Below are 24,529 nucleotides of genomic sequence, written 5' to 3' on the forward strand. Positions count from 1 at the left end.
GTATTAAGTTGATCTTTCTCTACAGCCTAGCTATGACTGTAACACTCCATTCTGCACTCGCTTCCTTCTCTATGAACGGTATGCTTTGTCTGTATAGTGCGCAAGAAACAATACTTTTCACTGTATCCCAATACGTGTGACAATAATAAATCAAATCAAATATATTAAGTTGACAAAAGCAAATTACTGCAGATGCTGGAATCTGAAACCAAATGGGAAAACGCTGGAAAATCCCAGCAGGTCTGGCAGCATCTGTAAGGAGAGAAAAGAGCTGACGTTTCGAGTCCAGATGACCCTTTGTCAAAGCTCTCCTGATGATCCTTTGACAAATCAAAGACCCTTTGACAAAGGGTCGCCTGGACTCGAAACGTCAGCTCTTTTCTCTCCTTACGGATGCTGCCCAGACCTGCTGAGATTTTCCAGCATTTTCTCTTTCGTGTTAATCTGATCTTTCTCTACACCCTCGCTGTGACTGTGACACTACATTCTGCACCCTCTGCTTTCCTTCTCTATGAACGGTATGCTTTGTCTGTATAGCGCGCAAGAAACAATACTTTTCACTGTATCCCAATACATGTGACAATAATAAATCAAATGAAATATATTAAGTTGATCTTTCTCTGCACCCTAGCTATGACGGTAACGCTACATTTTGCACGCGTTTCCTTCTCTATGAACAGTATGCTTTGTCTGTATAGCACGCAAGAAACAATACTTTTCACTGAATGTCAATACGCCTGACAATAATAAATCAAATATATTACGTTGGTTTTTCTCTACACCCTAGCTATGACTGTAACACTACATTCTGCACCCTCTCCTTTCCTTCTCTATGAACGGTATGCTTTGTATAGCATGCAAGAAATAATACTTTTCACTGTATACCAATACATGCGACAATAATAAATCAAATGAAATATATTAAGTTGATCTTTCTCTGCACCCTAGCTATGACTGTAACGCTACATTCTGCACCCTCTCCTTTTCTTCTCTATGAACGGTATGCTTTGTCTGTATAGCGCGCAAGAAACAATACTTTTCACTGTATCCCAATACATGTGACAATAATAAATCAAATGAATAATAAATCAAATTAAAACCAAATTCAAAACCCCCACAAGGGAGATAAACAAGATGCAAGCTGACAAGAGGAGGGATAGCACCCCACCCTGGGCTGGATCTGAGCCTCTCAGTCCCATCACACTGCAGAGCACTGACTGAGCCCCACAGCTGCTCTTCCCGCGCTTGGGGGCAAATTTATGAATGAAGTTGGGAGGCGGGCGGGCTGACGTGTGCGTGTGTGTGTGTGGGGGCGGGGTCTTGGATGACGCATTAATCCCGCGCCGCAGCTCCAGCTGCGCCGGAAGTGCTGGCACGTCGATGATGGCGGACCACGGCGGCGATGGCGGAGCCGGGGGAAGCGGCGGCGGCGGCGGCGGCTTCCAGCTCTGCTCCATCTCGGTCATCTCCTGCCTGCTGCTGGCCTGCGGCTACGTGGGCAGCCTGTACGTGTGGAGGAGCCAGTTGCCCAGGTAACGGTGCCGCTGCTGCGCGACGGACGGGAGAGCGAGCCAGTTGCCAGGGGCAACGCCATTGCACCCCGGGAGGGAGGGGTCCCCCAATTGCAATGCTGCTGAGCCAGCAGCAGCTGAGCCAGCAACCCCTGTAGAGGAGGAAAGTTTGAGAGAGGGAGTTAAACCCCCCTTCCGTGACTGTGAAACAATTAATAATGCACAAGTTCTCACCTGACTTTTGTAAAACAGAAATAATGGAAGATTTTATTTAGTTTCACAAGTAGGCTTACATTAACACTGCAATGAAGTTATTGTGAAAATCCCCTAGGCGCCACACTCTGGCGCCTGTTCGAGTACACTGATTTGATTTATTATTGTCACATGTATTAGCATACAGTGAAAAGTATTGTTTCTTGCACGCTATGCAGGCAAAGCATACCGTTCATAGAGAAGGAAATGAGAGAGTGCAGAATGTAGTGTTACAGTCATAGCTAGGGTGCAGAGAAAGATCAACTTAATGCGAGGTAGGTCCATTCAAAAGTCTGACGGCAGCAGGGAAGAAGCTGTTCTTGAGTCGGTTGGTATGTGACCTCAGACTTTTGTACCTTTTTCCCAACGGAAGAAGGTGGAAGAGAGAATGTCTGGGATGCGTGGGGTCCTTGATTATGCTGGCTGCTTTGCTGAGGCAGTGGGATGTGTAGACAGAGTCAATGGATGGGAGGCTGGTTTGCGTGATGGATTGGGCTACATTCACGATCTTTTGTAGTTTCTTGCAGTCTTAGGCAGAGCAGGAGCCATACCAAGCTGTGATACAACCCGAAAGAATGCTTTCAATGGTGCATCTGTAAAAGTTAGGAGTGGAGTTAGGTTAGGAGTGTCGTAGCTGACATGCCAAATTTCCTTTGTCTTCTGAGGAAAGTAGAGGCATTGGTGGGCTTTCTTAACTATAGTGTCGGCATGGGGGACCAGGACAGGTTGTTGGTGGTCTGGACACCTAAAAACTTGAAGCTCTCGACCATTTCTACTTCGTCCCCGTTGATGTAGACAGGGGCATGTTCTCCTTTACGCTTCCTGAAGTCGATGACAATCTCCTTTGTTTTGTTGACATTAAGGGAGAGATTATTGTTGCCGCACCAGTTCACCAGATTCTCTATCTCATTCCTGTACTCTGTCTCGTCATTGTTTGAGATCCGACCCACTACGGTGGTGTCATCAGCAAACTTGAAAATCGAATTGGAGGGGAATTTGGCCACACAGTCACAGGTGTATAAGGAGTATAGTAGGGGGCTGAGAACACAGCCTTGTGGGGCACCGGTGTTGAGGATGATCGTGGAGGAGGTGTTGTTGCCTATCCTTACTGATTGTGGTCTGTGAGTTAGGAAGTTCAGGATCCAGTCGCAGAGGGAGGTGCTGAGGCCCAGGACACGGAGTTTGGAGATGAGCTTCGTGGGAATAATGGTGTTGAAGGCTGAGTGATGGAATATTTATTTATTTTATTTATTAGTGTCACAAGTAGGCTTACATTAACACTGCAATGAAGTTACTGTGAAATTCCCCTAGTCACCACACTCTGGCGCCTGTTCAGGTTACACTGATTCATCCAAGATGGTGCTGGAATGAGCTGACTTCTTGCAAGTTGTGCTGTGCCAAACTGAAAGACGTGCTGGTTAGGGTGCATTGACCCGAACAGGCGCCGGAGTGTGGCGACTAGGGAAATTTCACAGTAACTTAATTGCAGCATTAATGTAAAGCCTTACTTGCAGATAGTGAGGAACATTGTCAGAGGCTACAGAAGGATATAGATAGGCTGGAAATTTGGGCAAGGAAATGGCAGATGGAGTTCAATCCTGATAAATGCGAAGTGATGCATTTTGGTAGAAATAATGTAGGGAGGAGCTATACGATAAATGGCAGAACCATAAAGGGTGTAGATACGCAGAGGGACCTGGGTGTGCAAGTCCACAGATCCTTGAAGGTGACGTCACAGGTGGAGAAGGTGGTGAAGAAGGCATATGGCATGCTTGCCTTTATAGGACGGGGCATAGAGTATAAAAGTTGGGGTCTGATGTTGCAGATGTATAGAACGTTGGTTCGGCCGCATTTGGAATACTGCGTCCAGTTCTGGTCGCCACACTACCAGAAGGACGTGGAGGCTTTGGAGAGAGTACAGAGGAGGTTTACCAGGATGTTGCCTGGTATGGAGGGGCTTAGTTATGAGGAGAGATTGGGTAAACTGGGGTTGTTCTCTCTGGAAAGACGGAGGATGAGGGGACACCTTAATAGAGGTGTATAAAATTATGAAAGGCATAGATAGGGTGAACGGTGGGAAGCTTTTCCCCAGGTCGGTGGTGACGTTCACGAGGGGTCATAGGTTCAAGGTGAAGGGGGGGGGAGGTTTAACACGGATATCAGAAGGACATATTTTACACAGAGGGTGGTGGGGGCCTGGAATGCGCTGCCGGGCAAGGTGGTGGAGGCGGACACACTGGGAACGTTTAAGACTTATCTAGATAGCCATATGAACGGAGTGGGGATGGAGGGATACAAAAGAATGGTCTAGTTTGGACCAGGGGGCGGTGCGGGCTTGGAGGGCCGAAGGGCCTGTTCCTGTGCTGTATTGTTCTTTGTTCTTGTGACCAACCAGTGAACTTCAAGCGTACCCTTTATTCTGTCTTTTACTCTCGTTCTATGCTTTTGAAACTCTGTTGTAACTCTTTTAAACTCGACAACAATGCTCTATTATAGTCTCTTCCTACCTTATATTAAGCTGATCTTTCTCTACACCCTAGCTGTGACTGTAACACTACATTCCGCACCCTCTCCTTTCCTTCTCTATGAACGGTATGCTTTGTCTGTACAGCACGCAGGAAACAATACTTTTCACTGTATGTTAATACATGTGACAATAATAAATCAAATCAAAACTGAGGGAGAATTTAGCATGGCCAATGCACCTAACCAGCACGTCTTTCGGACTGTGGGAGGAAACCGGAGCACGTGGAGGAAACCCACGCAGGCACGGGGAGAAGGTGCAGACTCTGCACAGACAGTGACCCGAGCTGGGAGTTGATCCTGGGTCCCTGGCGCTGTGAGGCAGCAGTGCTAAGCACTGAAACTTTCGAGATCATGTGCAGTTATTGCCAAATTGCTATGGGTGGCACGGTGGTTAAATGAACTTTAAAACTTTAACTTTATGTGCCTTGACTGGTCGGGTGGCTAACAGTGAGGCTGAGTGTCTTGGTGTGGAGATGCTGGCATTGGACCGGGGTGGGCACAGTAAGAAGCCTCACAACACCAGGTTAAAGTCCAACACAGGGCGACACGGTAGCACAGTGGGTTAGCACTGCTGCTTCACAGCTCCAGGGTCCTGGGTTCGATTCCCGGCTTGGGTCACTGTCTGTGCGGAGTTTGCACATTTTCCTCGTGTCTGCGTGGGTTTCCTCCGGGTGCTCCGGTTTCCTCCCACAGTCCAAAGATGTGCGGGTTAGGTTGATTGGCCATGCTAAAGATTGCCTCTTAGAGTCCTGAGATGTGTAGGTTAGAGGGATTAGTGGGTAAAATATGTAGGGATATGGGGGTAGGGCCTGGGTGGGATTGTGGTCGGTTCCAACTCGATGGGCCAAATGGCCTCCTTTTGCACTGTCGGGTTTCTATAACAGGTTTATTTGGAATCAGAGCTTTTGGAGCGCTGCTCCTTCATCAGGTGAGTGGAGAGTTGGGTTCACAAACACGGCATATATAGACACAGACACAATTGCAAGATAATGGTTGGAATGCGAGTCTTTACAGATAATCAAGTCTTTACAGGTACAGACAGTGCGAGTGGAGAGAGAGTTAAGCACAGGTTAAAGAGGTGTGCTGTAGAGCTGGTGTATGAGGTGGTTGAGGAGTATGAGACATGCGACGGCAAAGTCTCTCAGCGTAGTCTGTTCTAGGTTGACCTGAGTGGGTTCGTGATCTGTAGTCCTTTCGGTATCTTGTCTGCTTTCTTGCCTCTTTGTAGAAACTTGATGTGTGTGTCAATATGCACGATCTTCCTGGAGATCCTCTCCGCTTTGAGCCGGCAGTTTGCGGTGTCGGTGGTAGCCACGATGTGGAGATGCCGGCGTTGGACTGGGGTGGGCACAGTAAGAAGTCTCTCAACACCAGGTTAAAGTCCAACAGGTTTATTTGGGAGCACAAGCTTTCTGAGCGTTGCCCCTTCACTCACCTGATGAAGGAGCAGCGCTCTGAAAGCTCGTGATAAACCTGTTGGACTTTAACCTGGTGTTAGAACATAGTAAGAAGTCTCACAACACCAGGTTAAAGTCCAACAGGTTTATTTGGTAGCAAATACCATAAGCTTTCGGAGCTTGCTGCTCCTTCGTCAGATGGAGTGGTCTCTGTTCTCCAACAGTGCACAGACACAGAAATCAAGTTACAGAATACTAATTAGAATGCAATTAGAACATAGAACAATACAGCACAGAACAGGCCCTTCGGCCCACGATGTTGTGCCGAGCTTTATCTGAAACCAAGATCAAGCTATCCCACTCCCTATCATCCTGGTGTGTTCCATGTGCCTATCCAATAACCGCTTAAATGTTCCTAAAGTGTCTGACTCCACTATCACTGCAGGCAGTCCATTCCACACCCCAACCACTCCCTGCGTAAAGAACCTACCTCTGAGACTTTTGTGAGACTTTTTAGAGTGTCTTGGGTTACAGGAAGATATAGACAGAATGGCCAGATAAGTGTCAGATGGAATTTAACCCTGAAAAGTGTGAGGTGATGCACTTTTGGAAGGAGTAACTTGGCAAGGAAATATATTATGAAAGGTCTGATACTGGGAAGATCTGAAGAATAAAGGGACCTTGGCGTGTTTGTCCATAGATCTCTGAAGGTGGAAAGGCAGGTTGATAGGGTGGTGATAAAGGAATATGGAACACTCGCCTTTATCAATCGGGGTATAGGTTATAAAAGCAGAGAGGTCATGATGGAGTTGTGTAGAACTTTGGTGAGGTCACAGCTGGAGCACTGTGTGCGGTTCTGGTCACCACATTATTGGAAGGACGTGATTGCACTGGAGGGAGTGCAGAGGAGATTCACCAGGATGCTGCCTGGGATGGAACGGCACGGTAGCACAGTGGTTAGCACTGGTGCTTCACAACTCCAGGGACCCGGGTTCGATTCCCGGCTCGGGTCACTGTCTGTGCGGAGTTTGCACATTCTCCTCGTGTCTGCGTGGGTTTCCTCCGGGTGCTCCGGTTTCCTCCCACAGTCCAAAGATGTGCGGGTTAGGTGGATTGGCCATGCTCAAAATTGCCCCTTAGTGTCCTGAGATGTGGAGGTTAGAGGGATTAGTGGGTAAAATATGTAGGGATATGGGGGTAGGGCCTGGGTGGGATTGTGGTCGGTGCAGACTCGATGGGCCGAAAGGCCTCTTTCTGTACTCTCTGATTTCTGTGATACATTTAAGTTTTGAAGAGAGGTTGGGTAGGCTTGGGTTGTTTTCTCTGGAGCAGAGAAGACTGAGGGGCGACCTGACCGCGGTGTACAAGATTATGAGGATGGACAGGGTGGATAAGAGCAGCTGTTCCCCTTAGTTGAAGGGTCAGTTACGAGGGGACACAAGTTAAGAGCGGGGAGGTTTAGGGGGGATGTGAGGAAAAACTGTTTTTACTCGGAGGGTCTGGAATGCGCTGCCTGGGAGGGTGGTGGAGGCGGGATGCCTCACATCCTTTAAAAAGTGACCTGGGTGAGCACTTGACACGTCATAACATCCAGGGCTGTGGGACAAGGGCTGGCAGATGGGATTAGGTGGGCAGGTCTGGGCCTTTCCTGCGTAGGTGCAGACTCGATGGGCCGAAGGGCCTCTTCTGCACTGTAGTATTCTGTGATTGTGTATGGTAGCTGCAACGTGAGCTACTCCACAACAAAGCGTTTCTGTCTAATAGAATTTCTTTTGTGTAACAGGGATCACCCCACTGTGATTAAACGGCGGTTCACCAGTGTCCTGATTGTCTCGATGCTATCTCCGTTATGGCTCTGGACATGGCGGCAATATACGGGTTTCAAGGTACGTCATTGCGTTCGTCAACCTCCGTGGGGCTGTCCTGCAGCGACAGGTTACCGTGCCGATTGGAGTTCTGCCCGGATCAAATCCTTTGTCGGTCTCTGCGACACCTCCCATTCCGGCCTCTTGAGCATCCCCGATTTCCGTCGCTGCGTTATTGGCAGCCGTACCCTCCACTGGACCTTAGACTCAGGAATCCCATCATTAAACCTCTCCGCCTTGCTGCCCTTCATTAAGATTCTTCCTAAAGCTCTTCGACCAAACTTTTGACGGTGGCGCAGTGGGTTAGCACTGCTGCCTCACAGCGCCAGGGACCCGGGTTCGATTCCGGCCTCGTGCTCACCTGTCTATGTGGAGTCTGCACGTTCTCCCCATGTCTGTGTGGGTTTCCTCCGGGTGCTCTGGTTTCCCCTCTCAGTCCAAAGATGTGCAGTCCCACAGTCTGAAAGATGTGCTGGTGAGGTGCATTGGCCGTGCTAAATTCCCCCTCGGTGTACCCGAACAGGCACCGGAGTGTGGAGACTAGGGGATTTTCACAGTAACTTCATTGCAGTGTTAATGTAAGCCTTACTTGTGACACTAATAAATAAACTTTATTGGCCATGCTAAATTGTCCCTTAGTGTCCAAAGATGAGCTGGTTAGGTGGATTGACCATGCTAAACTGCCCCTTAGTGTCCCGGGATGTGTAGGTGAGAGGGATCAGTGGGGTCAATATGTGGGATTATGGGGATAGGGCCTGGGTAGGATTGTTGTCGGTGTAGACCCGATGGGCCGAATGGCCTCCTTCTGCTCTGTAGGGATCATCCTCCTCCTGATATCTCAAGTGACTCTGTGTCAAATATAGTTTGATAGCAGTAATGGTTAGCACTGCTGCCTCACAGCGCCAGGGACCCGGGTTCGATTCCTGGCTTGGGTCACTGTCTGTGCGGAGTCTGCACGTTCTCCCCGTGTCTGTGTGGGTTTCCTCCGGGTGCTCCGGTTTCCTCCCACAGTCTGAAAGATGTGCTGGTGAGGTGCATTGGCCGTGCTAAATTCCCCCTTGGTGTACCCGAACAGGCACCGGAGTGGGGAGACGAGGGGATTTTCACAGTAACTTCATTGCAGTGTGAATGTAAGCCTTACTTGTGACACTGATAAATAAACTTTACTTTAACATTTGTCCCTGGGCTCAATCCAGTGAACCTCCTCTGAACTGCCACCAAGCCACCGCGTCCTTCCTCAAGTAAGGAGCCCAAAACTGGACGCAATACTCCAGGTGTAACCATCACTGAATCCCTCCCACTGTCAACATCCTTGGGGGTTACCATTGACCAAAAACTCAACTGGACTCACCACATAGACACAGTGGCTACAAGAGCAAGTCAGAGGCTGGGAATCCTGCGGAGAGTAACTCACCTCCTGACTCCCCCCCCCCCCCCCCCCCCCCCAAAGCCTGTCCACTGGGAATCCCGCGGAGAGTAACTCACCTCCTGACTCCCCCCAAAGTCTGTCCACTGGGAATCCTGCGGAGAGTAATTCACCTCCTGACTCCCCCCAAAGCCTGTCCACCATCTACAAGGACACAAGTCAGGAGTGTGATGGAATACTCCCCACTTGCCTGGATGAGTGCGGCTCCCAACAACACTCAAGAAGCTCGACACCATCCAGGACAAAGCAGCCCCGCTCGATCGACACGCTAACCACAAACATCCACTCCCTCCACCACCGACGCTCAGTAGCAGCAGTGTGTACCATCTACAAGATGCACTGCAGCGACTCACCAAAGATCCTTAGACAGCACCTTCCAAACCTATGCCCACTTCCATCTAGAAGGACAAGGGCAGCAGATACATGGGGAACACCCCCACCTGCAAGTTCCCCCTCCGAGCCACTCACCATCCCGACTTGGAAATATATCGGCCGTTCCTTCGCAGTCGCTGGGTCAAAATCCTGGAATTCCCTCCCTAACGGCATTGTGGGTCAACCCACAGCACGTGGACTGCAGCGATTCAAGATGGCGGCTCACCACCACCTTCTCAAGGGGCAACTAGGGATGGGCAATAAATGTTGGTCCAGCCAGCGACGCCCATGTCCCACGAATGAATTTAAAAAAAACAGATGTGGCCTCACCAAGGCTTTATACAATTGTAACGACACTTCTCTACTTTTAACACCCAGTCCTTCTGCAATAAATGCCAAGATTCCATTAGCCTTTCTTATCACTTGCTGCACCTGCGATTCGTACACAAGGACACCCAGATCCCTCTGCGCCGAATCGCTTTGAATCTGCTTCCCGTTTAAATAATTTTTGCTCGTGAGACAATGCCAGTGGGTTTGTGAAGGACATGGGCCGAAACGTTACCGCCCCGCTCCGCCGCGGGAATCGGAGCGGGCGAGGGGGGGTGGAGGGTTGACCTGTGGCGGGATTTTACGGTTTCAGGATGAGCGAGGGCGTAAAATCCTGCCCGTGGCGCCAGTTGAAGTCGCGGTGCTCCGTACACGCTGGGCGGGCTAGACCGGTGGATCTGACTTCTTGCATGTTTTGATTAGACAGGTCCCTCGCTGCTGATGCTAATGGGCATTCATTTGGAGGGCATTATTGCCGCTGCCTGCCTTCCACTCTTGTTGACCATGGTGAGTGCACAGTCGGAGTAAGTAACTTCTAGAATGGTGGGGATGTAGGTTGGCAGGCTTTACTGCAACGCTGGGTACTAAAATAGTTCTTTTTATGCACTTGTGTCGCATTAGAAACATAGAAAAACTACAGCACAAAACAGGCCCTTCGGCCCCACAAGTTGTGCCGAACATATCCCTACCTTTTAGGCCGACCTATAACCCTCCATCCTATTAAGTCCCATGTACTCATCCAGGAGCCTCTTAAAAGACCCTATTGAGTTTGCCTCCACCACCATTATTGTGTAGAACTTTGGTTAGGATATTGTGCACATTTCTGATCTCTCATCTTAGAGCAAGGACCGCTAGGTACAACAAGGATTCTCACGGACCATAACTGGGGCGGCACAGTTGTTAGCGTCAGGGACCTGGGTTCGATTCCCGGCTTGGGTCACTGTCTGTGCGGAGTCTGCACGTTCTCCCCGTGTCTGCGTGGGTTTCCTCCAGGTGCTCTGGTTTCTTCCCACAATCCAAGGATGTGCGGGTTAGGTTGATTGGCCATGCTAAATTGCCCCTCGTGTCCAAAGATGTGCTGGTTAGGTGGATTGGCCATGCTAAATTGCCCCTCGTGTCCAAAGATGTGCTGGTTAGGTGGATTGGCCATGCTAAATTGCCCCTCGTGTCCAAAGATTGGCGGGCTAGGTGGATTGGCCATGCTAAATTGCCCCTCTTGTCCAAAGATGTGCGGGCTAGGTGGATTGGCCATGCTAAATTGCCCCTTGGTGTCCGAAGATGTGCAGGTTAGGACTGCTAAATTGGTCGTAGTGTCGGGGGGGGGGGGGGATTATTGGGGTAAATTTAGAACATAGAACAGTACAGCACAGAACAGGCCCTTCGGCCCACGATGTTGTGCTGAGCTTTATCTGAAATCAAGATCAAGCTATCCCACTCCCTATCATCCTGGTGTGCTCCATGTGCCTATCCAATAACCGCTTAAATGTTCCTAAAGTGTCTGACTCCACTATCACTGCAGGCAGTCCATTCCACACCCCAACCACTCTCTGCGTAAAGACCCTACCTCTGATATCCTTCCTATATCTCCCACCACGAACCCTATAGTTATGCCCCCTTGTAATAGCTCCATCCGCCCGAGGAAATAGTCTTTGAATGTTCACTCTATCTATCCCCTTCATCATTTTATAAACCTCTATTAAGTCTCCCCTCAGCCTCCTCCGCTCCAGAGAGAACAGCCCTAGCTCCCTCAACCTTTCCTCATAAGACCTACCCTCCAATCCAGGCAGCATCCTGGTAAATCTCCTCTGCACTCTTTCCAGCGCTTCCACATCCTTCTTATAGTGAGGTGACCAGAACTGCACACAATATTCCAAATGTGGTCTCACCAAGGTCCTGTACAGTTGCAGCATAACCCCACGGCTCTTAAACTCCAACCCCCTGTTAATAAAAGCTAACACACTATAGGCCTTCTTCACAGCTCTATCCACTTGAGTGGCAACCTTTAGAGATCTGTGGATATGGACCCCAAGATCTCTCTGTTCCTCCACAGTCTTCAGAACCCTACCTTTGACCCTGTAATCCACATTTAAATTAGTCCTACCAAAATGAATCACCTCACATTTATCAGGGTTAAACTCCATTTGCCATTTTTCAGCCCAGCTTTGCATCCTATCTATGTCTCTTTGCAGCCTACAACAGCCCTCCACCTCATCCACTACTCCACCAATCTTGGTGTCATCAGCAAATTTACTGATCCACCCTTCTGCCCCCTCCTCTAAGTCATTAATAAAAATCACAAAGAGCAGAGGACCAAGCACTGATCCCTGCGGCACTCCGCTAGCAACCTGCCTCCAATCCGAAAATATGTGATGTTGCGGGTAGAACCTGGGTGGGATTGTGGTTGGTGCAGACTCGATGGGACGAATGGCCTCCTTCTGCCCTGCAGGGATTGTACGGAACTGCAAAATGAGAGGTTATTTGTATCAGGAAAGGCTGACTAGGCTGAGTGGTCCTTTTGTCGAAACAGGCGAAGGCTCGAGGGGTGACCTGGTAGAGGTCTTTCTAAGATTTACAGCGTAAAGCTGTTTGATAGGGTTTGATGTAGAGATGATGTGAGAGCGTCCAAAGTGAGGAGCCATCCAGATAATAGAGTCACGGATCAACCCGATCGGGGATTCGGGAGGAAGAGGGTGGTGAGAATGTGGGCAGCGCAGAGAAAGTGGGTGAGATGCAGATGGGATTGATGTAGAATTAAGTGTGTTTCTCTGTGCCCACCAGGTGCTGTTCTTTGGGCCACTGATTCAACTGGTTATGGATTATCCGTGGGATTTACTCTCTGGGATGAAGACGTTTCTCGGTGAGCCTGTTTGTCGGAGCTTTTACACTGCTGTAGAGAATCTGGTCTGACGCGCAGGAACTCGTGTTCTGAGGTTGCTCAGTTTGGAACGGTGGCTTGAGTTGCTGAATAGCTGCCTGAACTGCAGGGGGCAGCACTGGTTAGCACTGCTGCCTCACAGCGCCAGGGACCCGGGTTCGATTCCCAGCTTCGAGTCACTGTCTGTGCAGAGTCTGCACGTTCCCACCCCGTGTCTGCGTGGGTTTCCCTCCGGGTCGCTCCGGTTTCCTCCCACACTCCAAAGACTGTTTGCCCACTCTCCATATCTGCTTTTAGTTTTTTTAAGTTTATTTATTAGTGTCGCAAGTAGGCTCACCTTAACACTGCAATGAACCAAGAACGAGGAACAGTACAGTATAGGAACAGGCCCTTCGGCCCTCCAAGCCTGCGCTGATCACGTTTACCTATCTCGCCAACCGCTTATATCCGCTCTATTCCGCCTCTGTTCATGTGCCTATCAAGATGAGTCTTAAATGTGGCTAATGTATCTGCCTCATCACCTCACTTGGCAGTGCCCCCACCACCCTCTGTGTAAAAGACCCCCCCCCCACACACATCTCCACTGAACCTTCCCACCGCTTATCCCCCTTTATAATTGTCATTTCTGCCCTGGGGAAAAAGCTTCCAACTGTTCACCCTGTCTATGCCCCTCATAATTTTATAATCGTCTGTCAGGTCGCTCCCCCCAAGCCCCCGTCTTTCCAGGGAGAACAATCCCAGTTTATCCAATCTCTCCTCATAGCTAAGTTACTATGAAAAATCCCCTAGTCGTCACACTCCAGCGCCTGTTCGGGTTACACTGACGGAGAATTTAGCACCCTAACCCGCACGTCTTTTGGACTGTGGGAGGAAACCGGAGGAAACCCACGCAGACACGGGGGGGGGGGGTGAACGTGCAGACTCCGCACAGACAGTGACCCGAGCCGGGAATCGAACCCAGGTCCCTGGCGCTGTGAGGCAGCAGTGCTAACCCGCACTGTGCCACCGTGAACTTTTGCCCCCTTGTAATTGCCATTTCTGCCCTGGGAGAAAAAGCCTCCAACTGTTCACCCTGTCTGTACGCCTCATAATTTTATAAACTTCTAATCAAGCTGCCCTCTCAGCCTCCGTCTTTCCAGGGAATACAATCCCAGTTGATTCAATCTCTCCTCATAGCTAAGTTACGTTGAAATTCCCCGAGTCGCCCACACTCCGGCGCCTGTTCGGGGTAACACTGAGGGAGAATTTAGCATCTAACCAGCACAGTCTTTCGGACTGTGGGAAGAAACCGGAGCACCCGGAGGAAACCCACGCAGACATGGGGAGAATGTGCAGACTCTGCACAGACAGTGACCCGAGCCGGGAATCGAACCGGGGTCCCTGGCGCTGTGAGGCAGCGGTGCTAACCCACTGTGCCACCGTGCCTCACAGTACTGTTCCCCAGTACAAGAACAGAAAATGCTACCCCATCAAATCCCCTCAACTCCTCATGCAATGCCTACTGTCCCGAAGGAGGCCATTCAGCCCATCGAGTCTGGAAAATCTCAGCGGGCCTGACAACCCCTGCGGGGGAGAGAATGGAGCCAACGTTTCGAGTCTGGATGACCCGGCGTCGGAGCTGAGAGCACAGAGAATCAGAAGAGACTGTGAGGGTTAGGGGTTGGGAAGGTTGTAAAGGTCAAAGGGAATATAAAGGAGGATGAAGGAGGCTGAGAAAGGTGCTATAAGTGTCCATTAAGCGACCAGAACGGCACAACAGAGGGACAGATTAACATTAACACTGCAATGAAGTTACTGTGAAATTCTCCTTGTCGCCACACACTCCGGCGCCTGTTCGGGTTACACTGAGGGAGAACTTAGCACCCTAACCAGCACGTCTTTCGGACTGTGGGAGGAAACCGGAGCACCCGGAGGAAACCCACGCAGACACGGGGAGAGAACGTAGGTGAGTCAAGGGCATATGCAGCATCCAGGCATTCCCTAGCGCAGGTAGGTTTCACAGGGCTGGGCAATGGGACTAAGCTCTTGCAGACAGGTGCCATTGTCACTATGAGCTCACTGGTCGTCTCCTCTGCTGTTAAGCTTCTGTAATTCCAGGGATTTCCCCACCGCCAGACTAACACGGAACCCATTCGAGTTGTTAATTACTCTGAGTAAAGACTGTTCCCCAGTCCCAAATCTGCCTTCAGCTAGTCGCAACCTGCCTCTGCTTTCGCAGTTTAATTCGAAGTGTCATCCTATCTGAAACACCTAAATTCTCAGCCAGCAACTAATCACTTTGCTGTTGTCGCAATGCTGGCTGTGTGTTAATTAGCCGCTGTGTTTGCGGCGTTGCAAAAGTGATTCTGCTTCAGAGACTGCGGAGCACTTTGGGACAGCCTAAAGGTGTCATACAAACGCAAGTTCTTTCTTGCGTGCCTTGGGGTGGTGTCCTCTCTCTCTCACTTTCATTCAAGGAGGGATAATCGCTGCCTCTTCAGTCTTTGTCCTCAGCTAGCTGTCTTCTCCAAAGATGTGTAGGTTAGATGGATTGGCCATGCTAAATTGCCCCTTAGTGTCCAAAGATGTGTAGGTTAGGTGGATTGGCCATGCTAAATTGCCCCTTAGTGTCCAAAGATGTGTAGGTTAGGTGGATTGGCCATGCTAAATTGCCCCTTAGTGTCCAAAGATGTGCAGGTTAGGTGGATTGGCCATGCGAAATTGCCCCTTAGTGTCCAAAGATGTGCAGGTTAGGTGGATTGGCCATGCTAAATTGCCCCTTAGTGTCCAAAGATGTGCAGGTTAGGTGGATTGGCCATGCTAAATTGCCCCTTGGTGTCCAAAGATGTGCAGGTTAGGTGGATTGGCCATGCTAAATTGCCCCTTGGTGTCCAAAGATGTGCGGGTTAGGGGGATTGGCCATGCTAAATTGCCCCTTGGTGTCCAAAGATGTGCGGGTTAGGTGGATTGGCCATGTTAAATTGACCCGAGTGTCAGGGGGAATTAGCAGGGTAAATACGTGGCGTTATGGGGATAGGGCCTGGGTGGGATTGTGGTCGGTGCAGGCTTGATGGGCTGAATGGCCTCCTTCTGCACTGTAGGGATTCTAGAGCCAGTGCTCCACTCTGCACTTCCTCCAGGGTAGATGTGTCTCTCTTATCGCTCAGTAGCTATGAAAATCGAGACGTGAACGTACAATTTATAGCATGTCATCCATCCAAGACAAGGAAGTCCATCGGTTTAGGCGCCACCTAAACCATCGCTCCCTCCACACTGGCAACATTTGCCAGATGTCCTGAAACAATTCGCCAAAGCTTCCTCCAGCGATGACTCCTCAACCCGCACGGTGGGTTAGCACTGCTGCCTCCCAGCGCCAGGGACCCGGGTTCGATTCCTGGCTCGGGTCACTGTCTGTGTGGAGTCTGCACGTTCTCCCCCGTGTCTGCGTGGGTTTCCTCCGGGTGCTCCGGTTATAATGCTAAAGTGCAAAGGGACTTGGGAGTCCTAGTCCAGGATTCTCTAAAGGTAAACTTGCAGGTTGAGTCCGTAATTAAGAAAGCAAATGTAATGTTGTCATTTATCTCAAGAGGCTTGGAATACAAAAGCAGGGATGTACTTCTGAGGCTTTATAAAGCACTGGTTAGGCCCCATTTGGAGTACTGTGAGCAATTTTGGGCCCCACACCTCAGGAAGGACATACTGGCACTGGAGCGGGTCCAGCGGAGATTCACACGGATGATCCCAGGAATGGTAGGCCTGACATACGATGAACGTCTGAGGATCGTGGGATTATATTCATTGGAGTTTAGGAGGTTGAGGGGAGATCTGATAGAAACTTACAAGATAATGAACGGCTTAGATAGGATGGACGTAGGGAAGTTGTTTCCATTAACAGGGGAGACTAGGACGCGGGGGCACAGCCTTAGAATAAAAGGGAGTCACTTTAGAACAGAGATGAGGAGAAATTTCTTCAGCCAGAGAGTGGTGGGTCTGTGGAATTCATTGCCACAGAGGGCTGTGGAGGCCGAGACGTTGAGCGTCTTCAAGACAGAAATTGATAAATTCTTGATTTCTCGAGGAATTAAGGGCTATGGGGAGAGAGCGGGTAAATGGAGTTGAAATCAACCATGATTGAATGGTGGAGTGGACTCGATGGGCCGAATGGCCTTACTTCCGCTCCTATGTCTTATGGTCTTATGGTTTCCTCCCACAGTCTGAAAGACGTGCTGGTTAGGGTGCATTGGCCGTGCTAAATTCTCCCTCAGTGTACCTGAACAGGTGCCGGAGTGTGGCAACTAGGGGATTTTCATTAGTGACAGACAGCATGGTTTTGTAAGAGGGAGGTCGTGCCTTACAAATTTGGTGGAGTTTTTTGAGGAAGTGACAAAAACGGTTGATGAAGGAAGGGCCGTGGATGTCGTCTATATGGATTTCAGTCAGGCATTTGACAAAGTCCCACATGGCAGGTTGGTTAAGAAGGTTAAGGCTCATGGGATACAAGGAGAAGTGGCTAGATGGGTGGAGAACTGGCTTGGCCATAGGAGACAGAGGGTAGTGGTCGAAGGGTCTTTTTCCGGCTGGAGGTCTGTGACCAGTGGTGTTCCGCAGGGCTCTGTACTGGGACCTCTGCTATTTGTGATATATATAAATGATTTGGAAGAAGGTGTAACTGGTGTAATCAGCAAGTTTGCGGATGACACGAAGATGGCTGGACTTGCGGATAGCGAAGAGCTTTGTCGGGCAATACAGCAGGATATAGATAGGCTGGAAAATTGGGCGGAGAGGTGGCAGATGGAGTTTAATCCGGATAAATGCGAAGTGATGCATTTTGGAAGAAATAATGTAGGGAGGAGTTATACAATAAATGGCAGAGTCATCAGGAGTACAGAAACACAGAGGGACCTAGGTGTGCAAGTCCACAAATCCTTGAAGGTGGCAACACAGGTGGAGAAGGTGGTGAAGAAGGCATATGGTGTGCTTGCCTTTATAGGACGGGGTATAGAGTATAAAAGCTGGAGTCTGATGATGCAGCTGTATAGAACGCTGGTTAGGCCACATTTGGAGTACTGCGTCCAGTTCTGGTCGCCGCACTACCAGAAGGACGTGGAGGCGTTAGAGAGAGTGCAGAGAAGGTTTACCAGGATGTTGCCTGGTATGGGGGTCTTAGCTATGAGGAGAGATTGGGTAAACTGGGGTTGTTCTCCCTGGAAAGACGGAGAATGAGGGGAGATCTAATAGAGGTGTACAAGATTATGAAGGGGATAGAGAGGGTGAATGGTGGGAAGCTTTTTCCCAGATCAGAAGTGACGTTCACGAGGGGTCACGGGCTCAAGGTGAGAGGGGCGAAGTATAACTCAGATATCAGAGGGATGTTTTTTACACAGAGGGTGGTGGGGGCCTGGAATGCGCTGCCAAGTAGGGTGGTGGAGGCAGGCACGCTGACATCGTTTAAGACTTACCTGGATAGTCACATGAGCAGCCTGGGAATGGAGGGATACAAGCGATTGGTCTAGTTGGACCAAGGAGCGGCACAGGCTTGGAGGGCCGAAGGGCCTGTTTCCTGTGCTGTACTGTTCTTTGTTCTTTGTTCTTCACAGTAACTTCATTGCAGTGTTAATGTAAGCCTACTTGTGACTCTGATAAATAAACTTTAATCCACATCTTCTACCAACTTGAAGGATAAGGGCAGCAGATGTTGCCAGCACCAACGCTACCCCCCAGTTCCTCTTAAAATCATACCATTTTGATTTGGAGTTTATTTATTAGTGCCACAAGTAAGGCTTACATTAACACTGCAATGAAGTTACTGTGAAAATCCCCCGGTCGCCACACTCAGGCGCCTGTTCGGGTCAATGCACTCTAACCCGCACGTCTTTCAGACTGTGGGAGGAAACCGGAGCACCCGGAGGAAACCCACGCAGACACGGGGGGAGAACGTGCAAACTCCACACAGACAGTGACCCGAGCCGGGAATCGAACCCGGTTCCCTGGCGCTGTGAGACAGCAGTGCTAACCGCTGTGCCACCATGGGGCTGGGTCAAAATCTGAGAATCCCCTACCTAATAATACTGGGGTACCTACGCCATGTGGCCTACACCCGCTCAGGAAGGCAGCAAACCACCACCTTCTAAAAGGCCACCGGAGAGATTGACTCGGTTGGGTTTGTTTCCGCTGGAGTTCAGACCAATGAGCGGGGGGGGGGGGGGGGGGGGGGGGGGGGGGGGCAGGATCTGATAGAGACTTATAAAATTCTAACAGGACTAGACAGGGTAGATGCAGGGAGGATGTTCCCGATGGTGGGGGGAGTCCAGAACCAGGGGGTCACAGTCTGAGGATTCGGGGTAGACCATTTAGGACGGAGGTGAAGAGACATTTCTTCACCCGGTGAGCCTGTGGAATTCATTCCCACAGGAAGTAGTTGATGCCAAAACATTGAATGTATTCCAGAGGCGGCTGGATATAGCACTTGGGGGCGAACGGGGTCAAAGGTTATGGGGAGAAAGCAGGATTAGGCTATTGAGTTGGATGATCAGCCATGATGGTGATGAGTGGGGGAGCAGGCTGGAAGGGCCGAATGGCCTCCTCCTGCTCCTATCTTCCATGTTTCTATGTGTGGGCAATAAATGCTTTTCTCAGCGATGCCCGTGTCCAGTGGACGAATATCTGGGGGAAAGATCCTCTCTGTTGCTTCGCGGATCTTTGCCCAGGCAGCGAGTAGTGATGTGGAAAAATGCGATGAGGGGCATGTGCTTCCCTATCTCCGTCAACGCCCGCCTGAGCGCCCCGCGAGAGATCAAGCTCCAGTAACCCTGTTCTCGTCTCTTTCCTAGACCCCCAGTTTTGGGTGCACTGCTTGGCGGACATGCGTTGGATGAGGAACCAGGTGGTAGCTCCTCTGACGGAAGAGCTGGTGTTCCGGGCGTGCATGCTGCCAATGCTGGTGCCCTGCACTGGCCTTAGCCGTGCCATCGTTACCTGCCCGCTGTTCTTTGGAGTTGGTGAGTGGGGGTCTGACTGGGTGAGTGTGCTGTTGCGTTCGGGGTTGGAAAGGTGTAAAGTGTGCTTGTCCACGCCCGAGGGTTTCTGAGGTGCTGTGCTTGGGAATTCTTGGCTCAAAGCACCATTCCAAAGACAATCTGTTCTTGCTCCGGTCAGCTACTGTTCATGGCCGGAGGGAAGTTTATTTATTAGTGTCACAAGTAGGCTCACATTAACACTGCAATGAAGTTACTGTGAAAATCTCCCTAGTCGTCGCACTCCTGTTTGGGTTACACTGAGGGAGAATTCAGCACGGCCAATGCACCCTAAACCAGCACGTCTCCCGGACTGTGGGAGGAAACCGGAGCACCCGGAGGAAACCCACGCAGACACGGGGGGAGAACGTGCAGACTCCGCACAGACAGTGACCCAAGCCGGGAATCGAACCCAGATCCCTGGAGCTGCGAGGCAGCAGTGCTAACCCACTGTGCCACCCTGCTGCCCTGGGAGGCGATGGCCCAGTGGTATTATCGCCAGACTATTAATTCAGAAACTCAGCTAATGTTCAGGGGACCCGGGTTCGAATCCCGCCACGGCAGATGGTGGAATTTGAATTCAATAAAAAAAATATCTGGAATTTAGAATCTACTGATGACCCGTTGTCGGAAAAACCCCATCTGGTTCCCTTTCGGGAAGGAAATCTGCCGTCCTTATCCTGGTCTGGCCTACATGTGACTCCAGAGCCACAGCAATGTGGTTGACTCTCAACTGCCCTCCAAGGGGCAACTAGGGATGGGCAATAAATGCTGGGCCAGCCAGCGACGCCCATGGCCCAGAATGAATTAAAAAACACATTGATACACTATTGGAACAGCCCTTTGTCATTTGCTTCCGGTTGGGATTTCTCCGACAAACAAGATGATTATGCAATGTTAATACATGGAAGGAGTTGAGGTACAGTCCGCTGTATCCCTTAAAGCCAAAACTCAGCAAATTTCCGAAAGGGGAAGGGGGATAGTATAATAAAGATTGTCCCGTAACGAATGAACCAAAGCGCCCCCGTAGAATCCTTACAGTGCAGAAGGAGGCCATTCAACCCTTCGAGTCTACACTGACTCTCTCTGACAGAGCATCTTACCCAGGCCCTTTCCCCCACCCTATCCCCGTAACCCCACATATATACCATGGCGAATCCATCTAACCTACGCATCTGCAGACACTAAGGTGCAACTGTGGGCGGCACGGTAGCACAGTGGTTAGCACTGCTGTTTCACAGCTCCAGGGACCTGGGTTCGATTCCCGGCTCGGGTCACCGTCTGTGTGGAGTTTGCACATTCTCCTTGTGTCTGCGTGGGTTTCCTCCGGGTGCTCCGGTTTCCTCCCACAGTCCAAAGATGTGCGGGTTAGGTTGATTGGCCATGCTAAAATTGCCCCATAGTGTCCTGAGATGCGTAGGTTAGAGGGATTAGCGGGTAAATATGGAGGGATAAGGGGGTAGGGCCTGGGTGGGATTGTGGTCGGTGCAGACTCGATGGGCCGAATGGCCTCTTTCTGCACTGTAGGGCTTCTATGAAAAAATTAGGACAGCAGATTTCCTTCCTTGAAGGACATTCGTGAACCAGATGGGTTTTTCCGACAATGGGTCATCAGTAGATTCTTAATTCCAGATATTTTTTATTTAATTCAAATTCCACCAGTTGCCGTGGCGGGATTCGAACCCCGGTCCCCCAGAACATCATGTGCTCCTTTTTCCTCAACTGTGGATTCCCACCTACAGTTGTCGACAGGGCCCTCAAAGCGTGCGGTCCACCTCCCGCGCCATTACCCTCCGCCCCTCCCCTCCCTCCCAGAACAAGGATAGAGTCCCCCCTTATTCTCACGTTTCACCCCACCAACCTCCGCATGCAAAGCATAACCCTCCGCCATTTTCGCCAACTCCAGCGCGATGCCACCACCAAACACATCTTCCCTTCACTCCCTCTGTCAGCATTCCGCAGAGACCATTTCCTCCGGGATAACTAGTCCACTCCTCCAATGTACCCAACGAAATTATCCCCACGAAACTCATCTCCAAACTCTGTGACCTCGGCCTCGGCACCTCCCTCTGCGACTGGATCCTGAACTTCCTAACTCACAGACCACAATCAGTAAGGATAGGCAACAACACCTCCTCCACAATCATCCTCAACACCGGTGTCCCACAAGGCTGTGTTCTCAGCCCCCTACTATACTCATACACCTATCACTGTGCGGCCAAATTCCCCTCCAATTCGATTTTCAAGTTTGCTGACGACACCACCATAGTGGGTCGGATCTCAAACAATGATGAGACAGAGTACAGGAATGAGATAGAGAATCTGGTGAACTGGTGCAGCGACAATAATCTCTCCCTCAATGTCAACAAAACGAAGGAGATTGTCATCGACTTCAGGAAGCGTAAAGGAGAACATGCCCCTGTCTACATCAACGGGAATGAAGTAGAAAGGGTTGAGAGCTTCACGTTTTTAGGTGTCCAGATCACCAACAACCTGTCCTGGTCCCTCCATGCCGACACTATAGTTAAGAAAGCCCCACCAACGCCTCTACTTTCTCAGAAGACTAAGGAAATTTGGCACGTCAGCTATGACTCTTACCAACTTTTACAGATACACCATAGAAATCATTCTTTCTGGTTGTATCACAGCTTGATATGGGGCTCCTGCTCTGCCCAAGACCGCAAGGAACTACAAAAGGGTCGTGAATGTAGCCCAATCCATCACGCAAACCAGCCTCCCATCCATTGACTCTGTCTACACTTCCCGCTGCCTCGGGGAAAAGCAGCCAGCATAATTAAGGACCCCACGCACCCCAGACATTCTCTCTTCCACCTTCTTTGGAAAAAGATACAAATGTCTGAGGTCACGTACCAACTGACTCAAGAACAGCTTCTTCCCTGCTGCCGTCAGACTTTTGAATGGACCTACCTCGCATTAAGTTGATCTTTCTCTACACCCTGGCTATGACTGTAACACTACATTCTGCACCCTCTCCTTTCCTTCTCTATGAACGGTATGCTTTGTCTGTACAGCGCGCAAGAAACAATACTTTTCACTGTATCCCAATACATGTGACAATAATAAATCAAATCAAATCTCCCGTCTCTCATGGCACCTTCCCATGCAATAGCAGAAGGTGTAACACCTGTCCCTTTACCTCTTCCATGCTCACCATCCAAGGCCCAAAACATTCATTCCAGGTTTAACAGCGTTCCACTTGCACCTCTTTCAATTTGGTCGATTGCATTCACTGCTACCAATGTGGTCTCCTCTATATCATAGAAATCATAGAAACCCTACAGTGCAGAAGGAGGCCATTCGGCCCATCGAGTCTGCACCGACCACAATCCCACCCAGGCCCTACCCCCACATATTTACCCACTAATCCCACTAACCTACGCATCACAGGACTCTAAGGGGCAATTTTTAACCTGGCCAATCAACCTAACCCGCACATCTTTGGAGAGACCAAGCGTAGACTCGGTGATCGCTTTGCTGAGCACCTCCGGTCCGTGCGTAGTCAGGACCCTGACCTTCCGGTTGCTTGCCATTTTAACACGCGATCCTGCTCCCCGTGTCCACATGTCTGTCCCTGTCCTGCGGCAATGTTCCACTGAAGCTCAACGCAAACTGGAGGAACAGCATCTCATCTTCCGGCTGGGCACTTTACAGCCTTCCGGTCTCAACATCGAATTCAACAACTCCAGATGATTCGCTCGACCCCACCTCCACCCCCTTGGTTTTCATTTCATTTTTAACTCTTCTCTACCTTTTATTTCTTTGTTGTCTTTCTTCATTTTTCTTCCCCCCCCCCTCACTCTTTCCCCCTTCCCTTTCCTCCCCCTTTGCTTCCCCTTTTTCTCAATTTGACCTCTCTCCTACCCATCTCCCCCCCCCCCGCCTCTCCCCCACATCTTCATCCGTCACAGTTTACCCTCTGATTTCAGCTTCTCTGCCGTTTGGCCATTCACACCTTCTCTTCTCTCTACGGGCTGCCATTAGCAGCCTTTCCCCTGGTTTCTGTGGCTATGATTCATTTTTCATTCCCTCCCCCTGCGGTATAAATATCTCCCACTTTCTGTGCCTTTTAGCTTTGACAAAGGGTCATCTGGACTCTCAACGTCAGCTCTTTTCTCTCCTTACAGATGTTGCCCAGACCCGCTGAGATTTTCCAGCATTTTCTCATTTGGTCCCCAGGACATTAGTTGAGTTTCTGGGTTAATCGTCTAGCGATAATACCACTAGGCCATCGCCTCCCCTTCCCTTGGAGCTTGCTATGTAGGAAGGCGTGCAGCCTTAGGTTTGCATTGCCTTTTAATTCTTTCCATGACTTGTTACTTCACTGGTTATTTGGGATATAATAACTAGCGTTTCTAAGTGCCCTCAACGTGGTTAAGCATCCCAATGCGCTTCACCGGAGTGTAATCAATAAGAATTAACCATCGGGGATGGGATTTTATTCTTGTTGTTGTTCTTTATTATTGTCTCTACTAGTAGGAAAAACTAGAACCAGAGGGCACAACCTCGGGCTAAAGGGACAATCCTTTAAAACAGAGATGAGGAGGAATTTCTTCAGCCAGAGAGGGGGCAACACGGTAGCACAGTGGTTAGCACTGCTGCTTCACAGCTCCAGGGACCTGGGTTCGATTCCCAGCTCGGGTCACTGTCTGTGAGGAGTTTGCACATTCTCCTCGTGTCTGCGTGGGTTTCCTCCGGGTGCTCCGGTTTCCTCCCACAGTCCGAAGATGTGCGGGTTAGGTTGATTGGCCAGGCTAAAATTGCACTAAGTGTCCTGAGATGCGTAGGTTAGAGGGATTAGTGGGTAAAATGTGTAGGGATGTGGGGGTAGGGCCTGGGTAGGATTGTGGTCGGTGCAGACTCGATGGGCCGAATGGCCTCTTTCTGTACTGTGGGGTTTCTATGGTGAATGTGTGGAACTCTTTGTCGCAGAAGGCTGTGGAGGCCGGGTCATTGAGTGTCTTTAAG

The 24,529-nt window shown here is 50.1% G+C and overlaps 1 protein-coding gene across 3 annotated transcripts in view; it reads left to right on the forward strand.

Moving 5' to 3' along the window:
* Window positions 1-1,394: 1,394 nt before the first annotated feature.
* Window positions 1,395-24,529, forward strand: part of rce1a (Ras converting CAAX endopeptidase 1a) — a 325,304-nt gene continuing 302,169 nt past the window's right edge. For 2 of the 3 annotated variants that reach the window (XR_013495786.1, XM_078200958.1), the window contains exons 1-5: window positions 1,401-1,532; window positions 7,470-7,572; window positions 10,100-10,183; window positions 12,455-12,533; window positions 19,361-19,528. Coding sequence is in view for 2 of the 3 variants with exons in the window: in XM_078200958.1 (XP_078057084.1) it covers window positions 7,522-7,572; window positions 10,100-10,183; window positions 12,455-12,533; window positions 19,361-19,528 (382 nt within the window). In the remaining variant the exon portion in view is untranslated. Of the gene's footprint in view, window positions 1,533-7,469; window positions 7,573-10,099; window positions 10,184-12,454; window positions 12,534-19,360; window positions 19,529-24,529 lie in introns of all 3 variants that reach the window. The other variant, XM_078200959.1, reaches the window with a different exon arrangement.

The sequence above is a fragment of the Mustelus asterias genome, chromosome 33 (genome assembly GCF_964213995.1).
Source record: "Mustelus asterias chromosome 33, sMusAst1.hap1.1, whole genome shotgun sequence".
Taxonomy (NCBI): domain Eukaryota; kingdom Metazoa; phylum Chordata; class Chondrichthyes; order Carcharhiniformes; family Triakidae; genus Mustelus; species Mustelus asterias.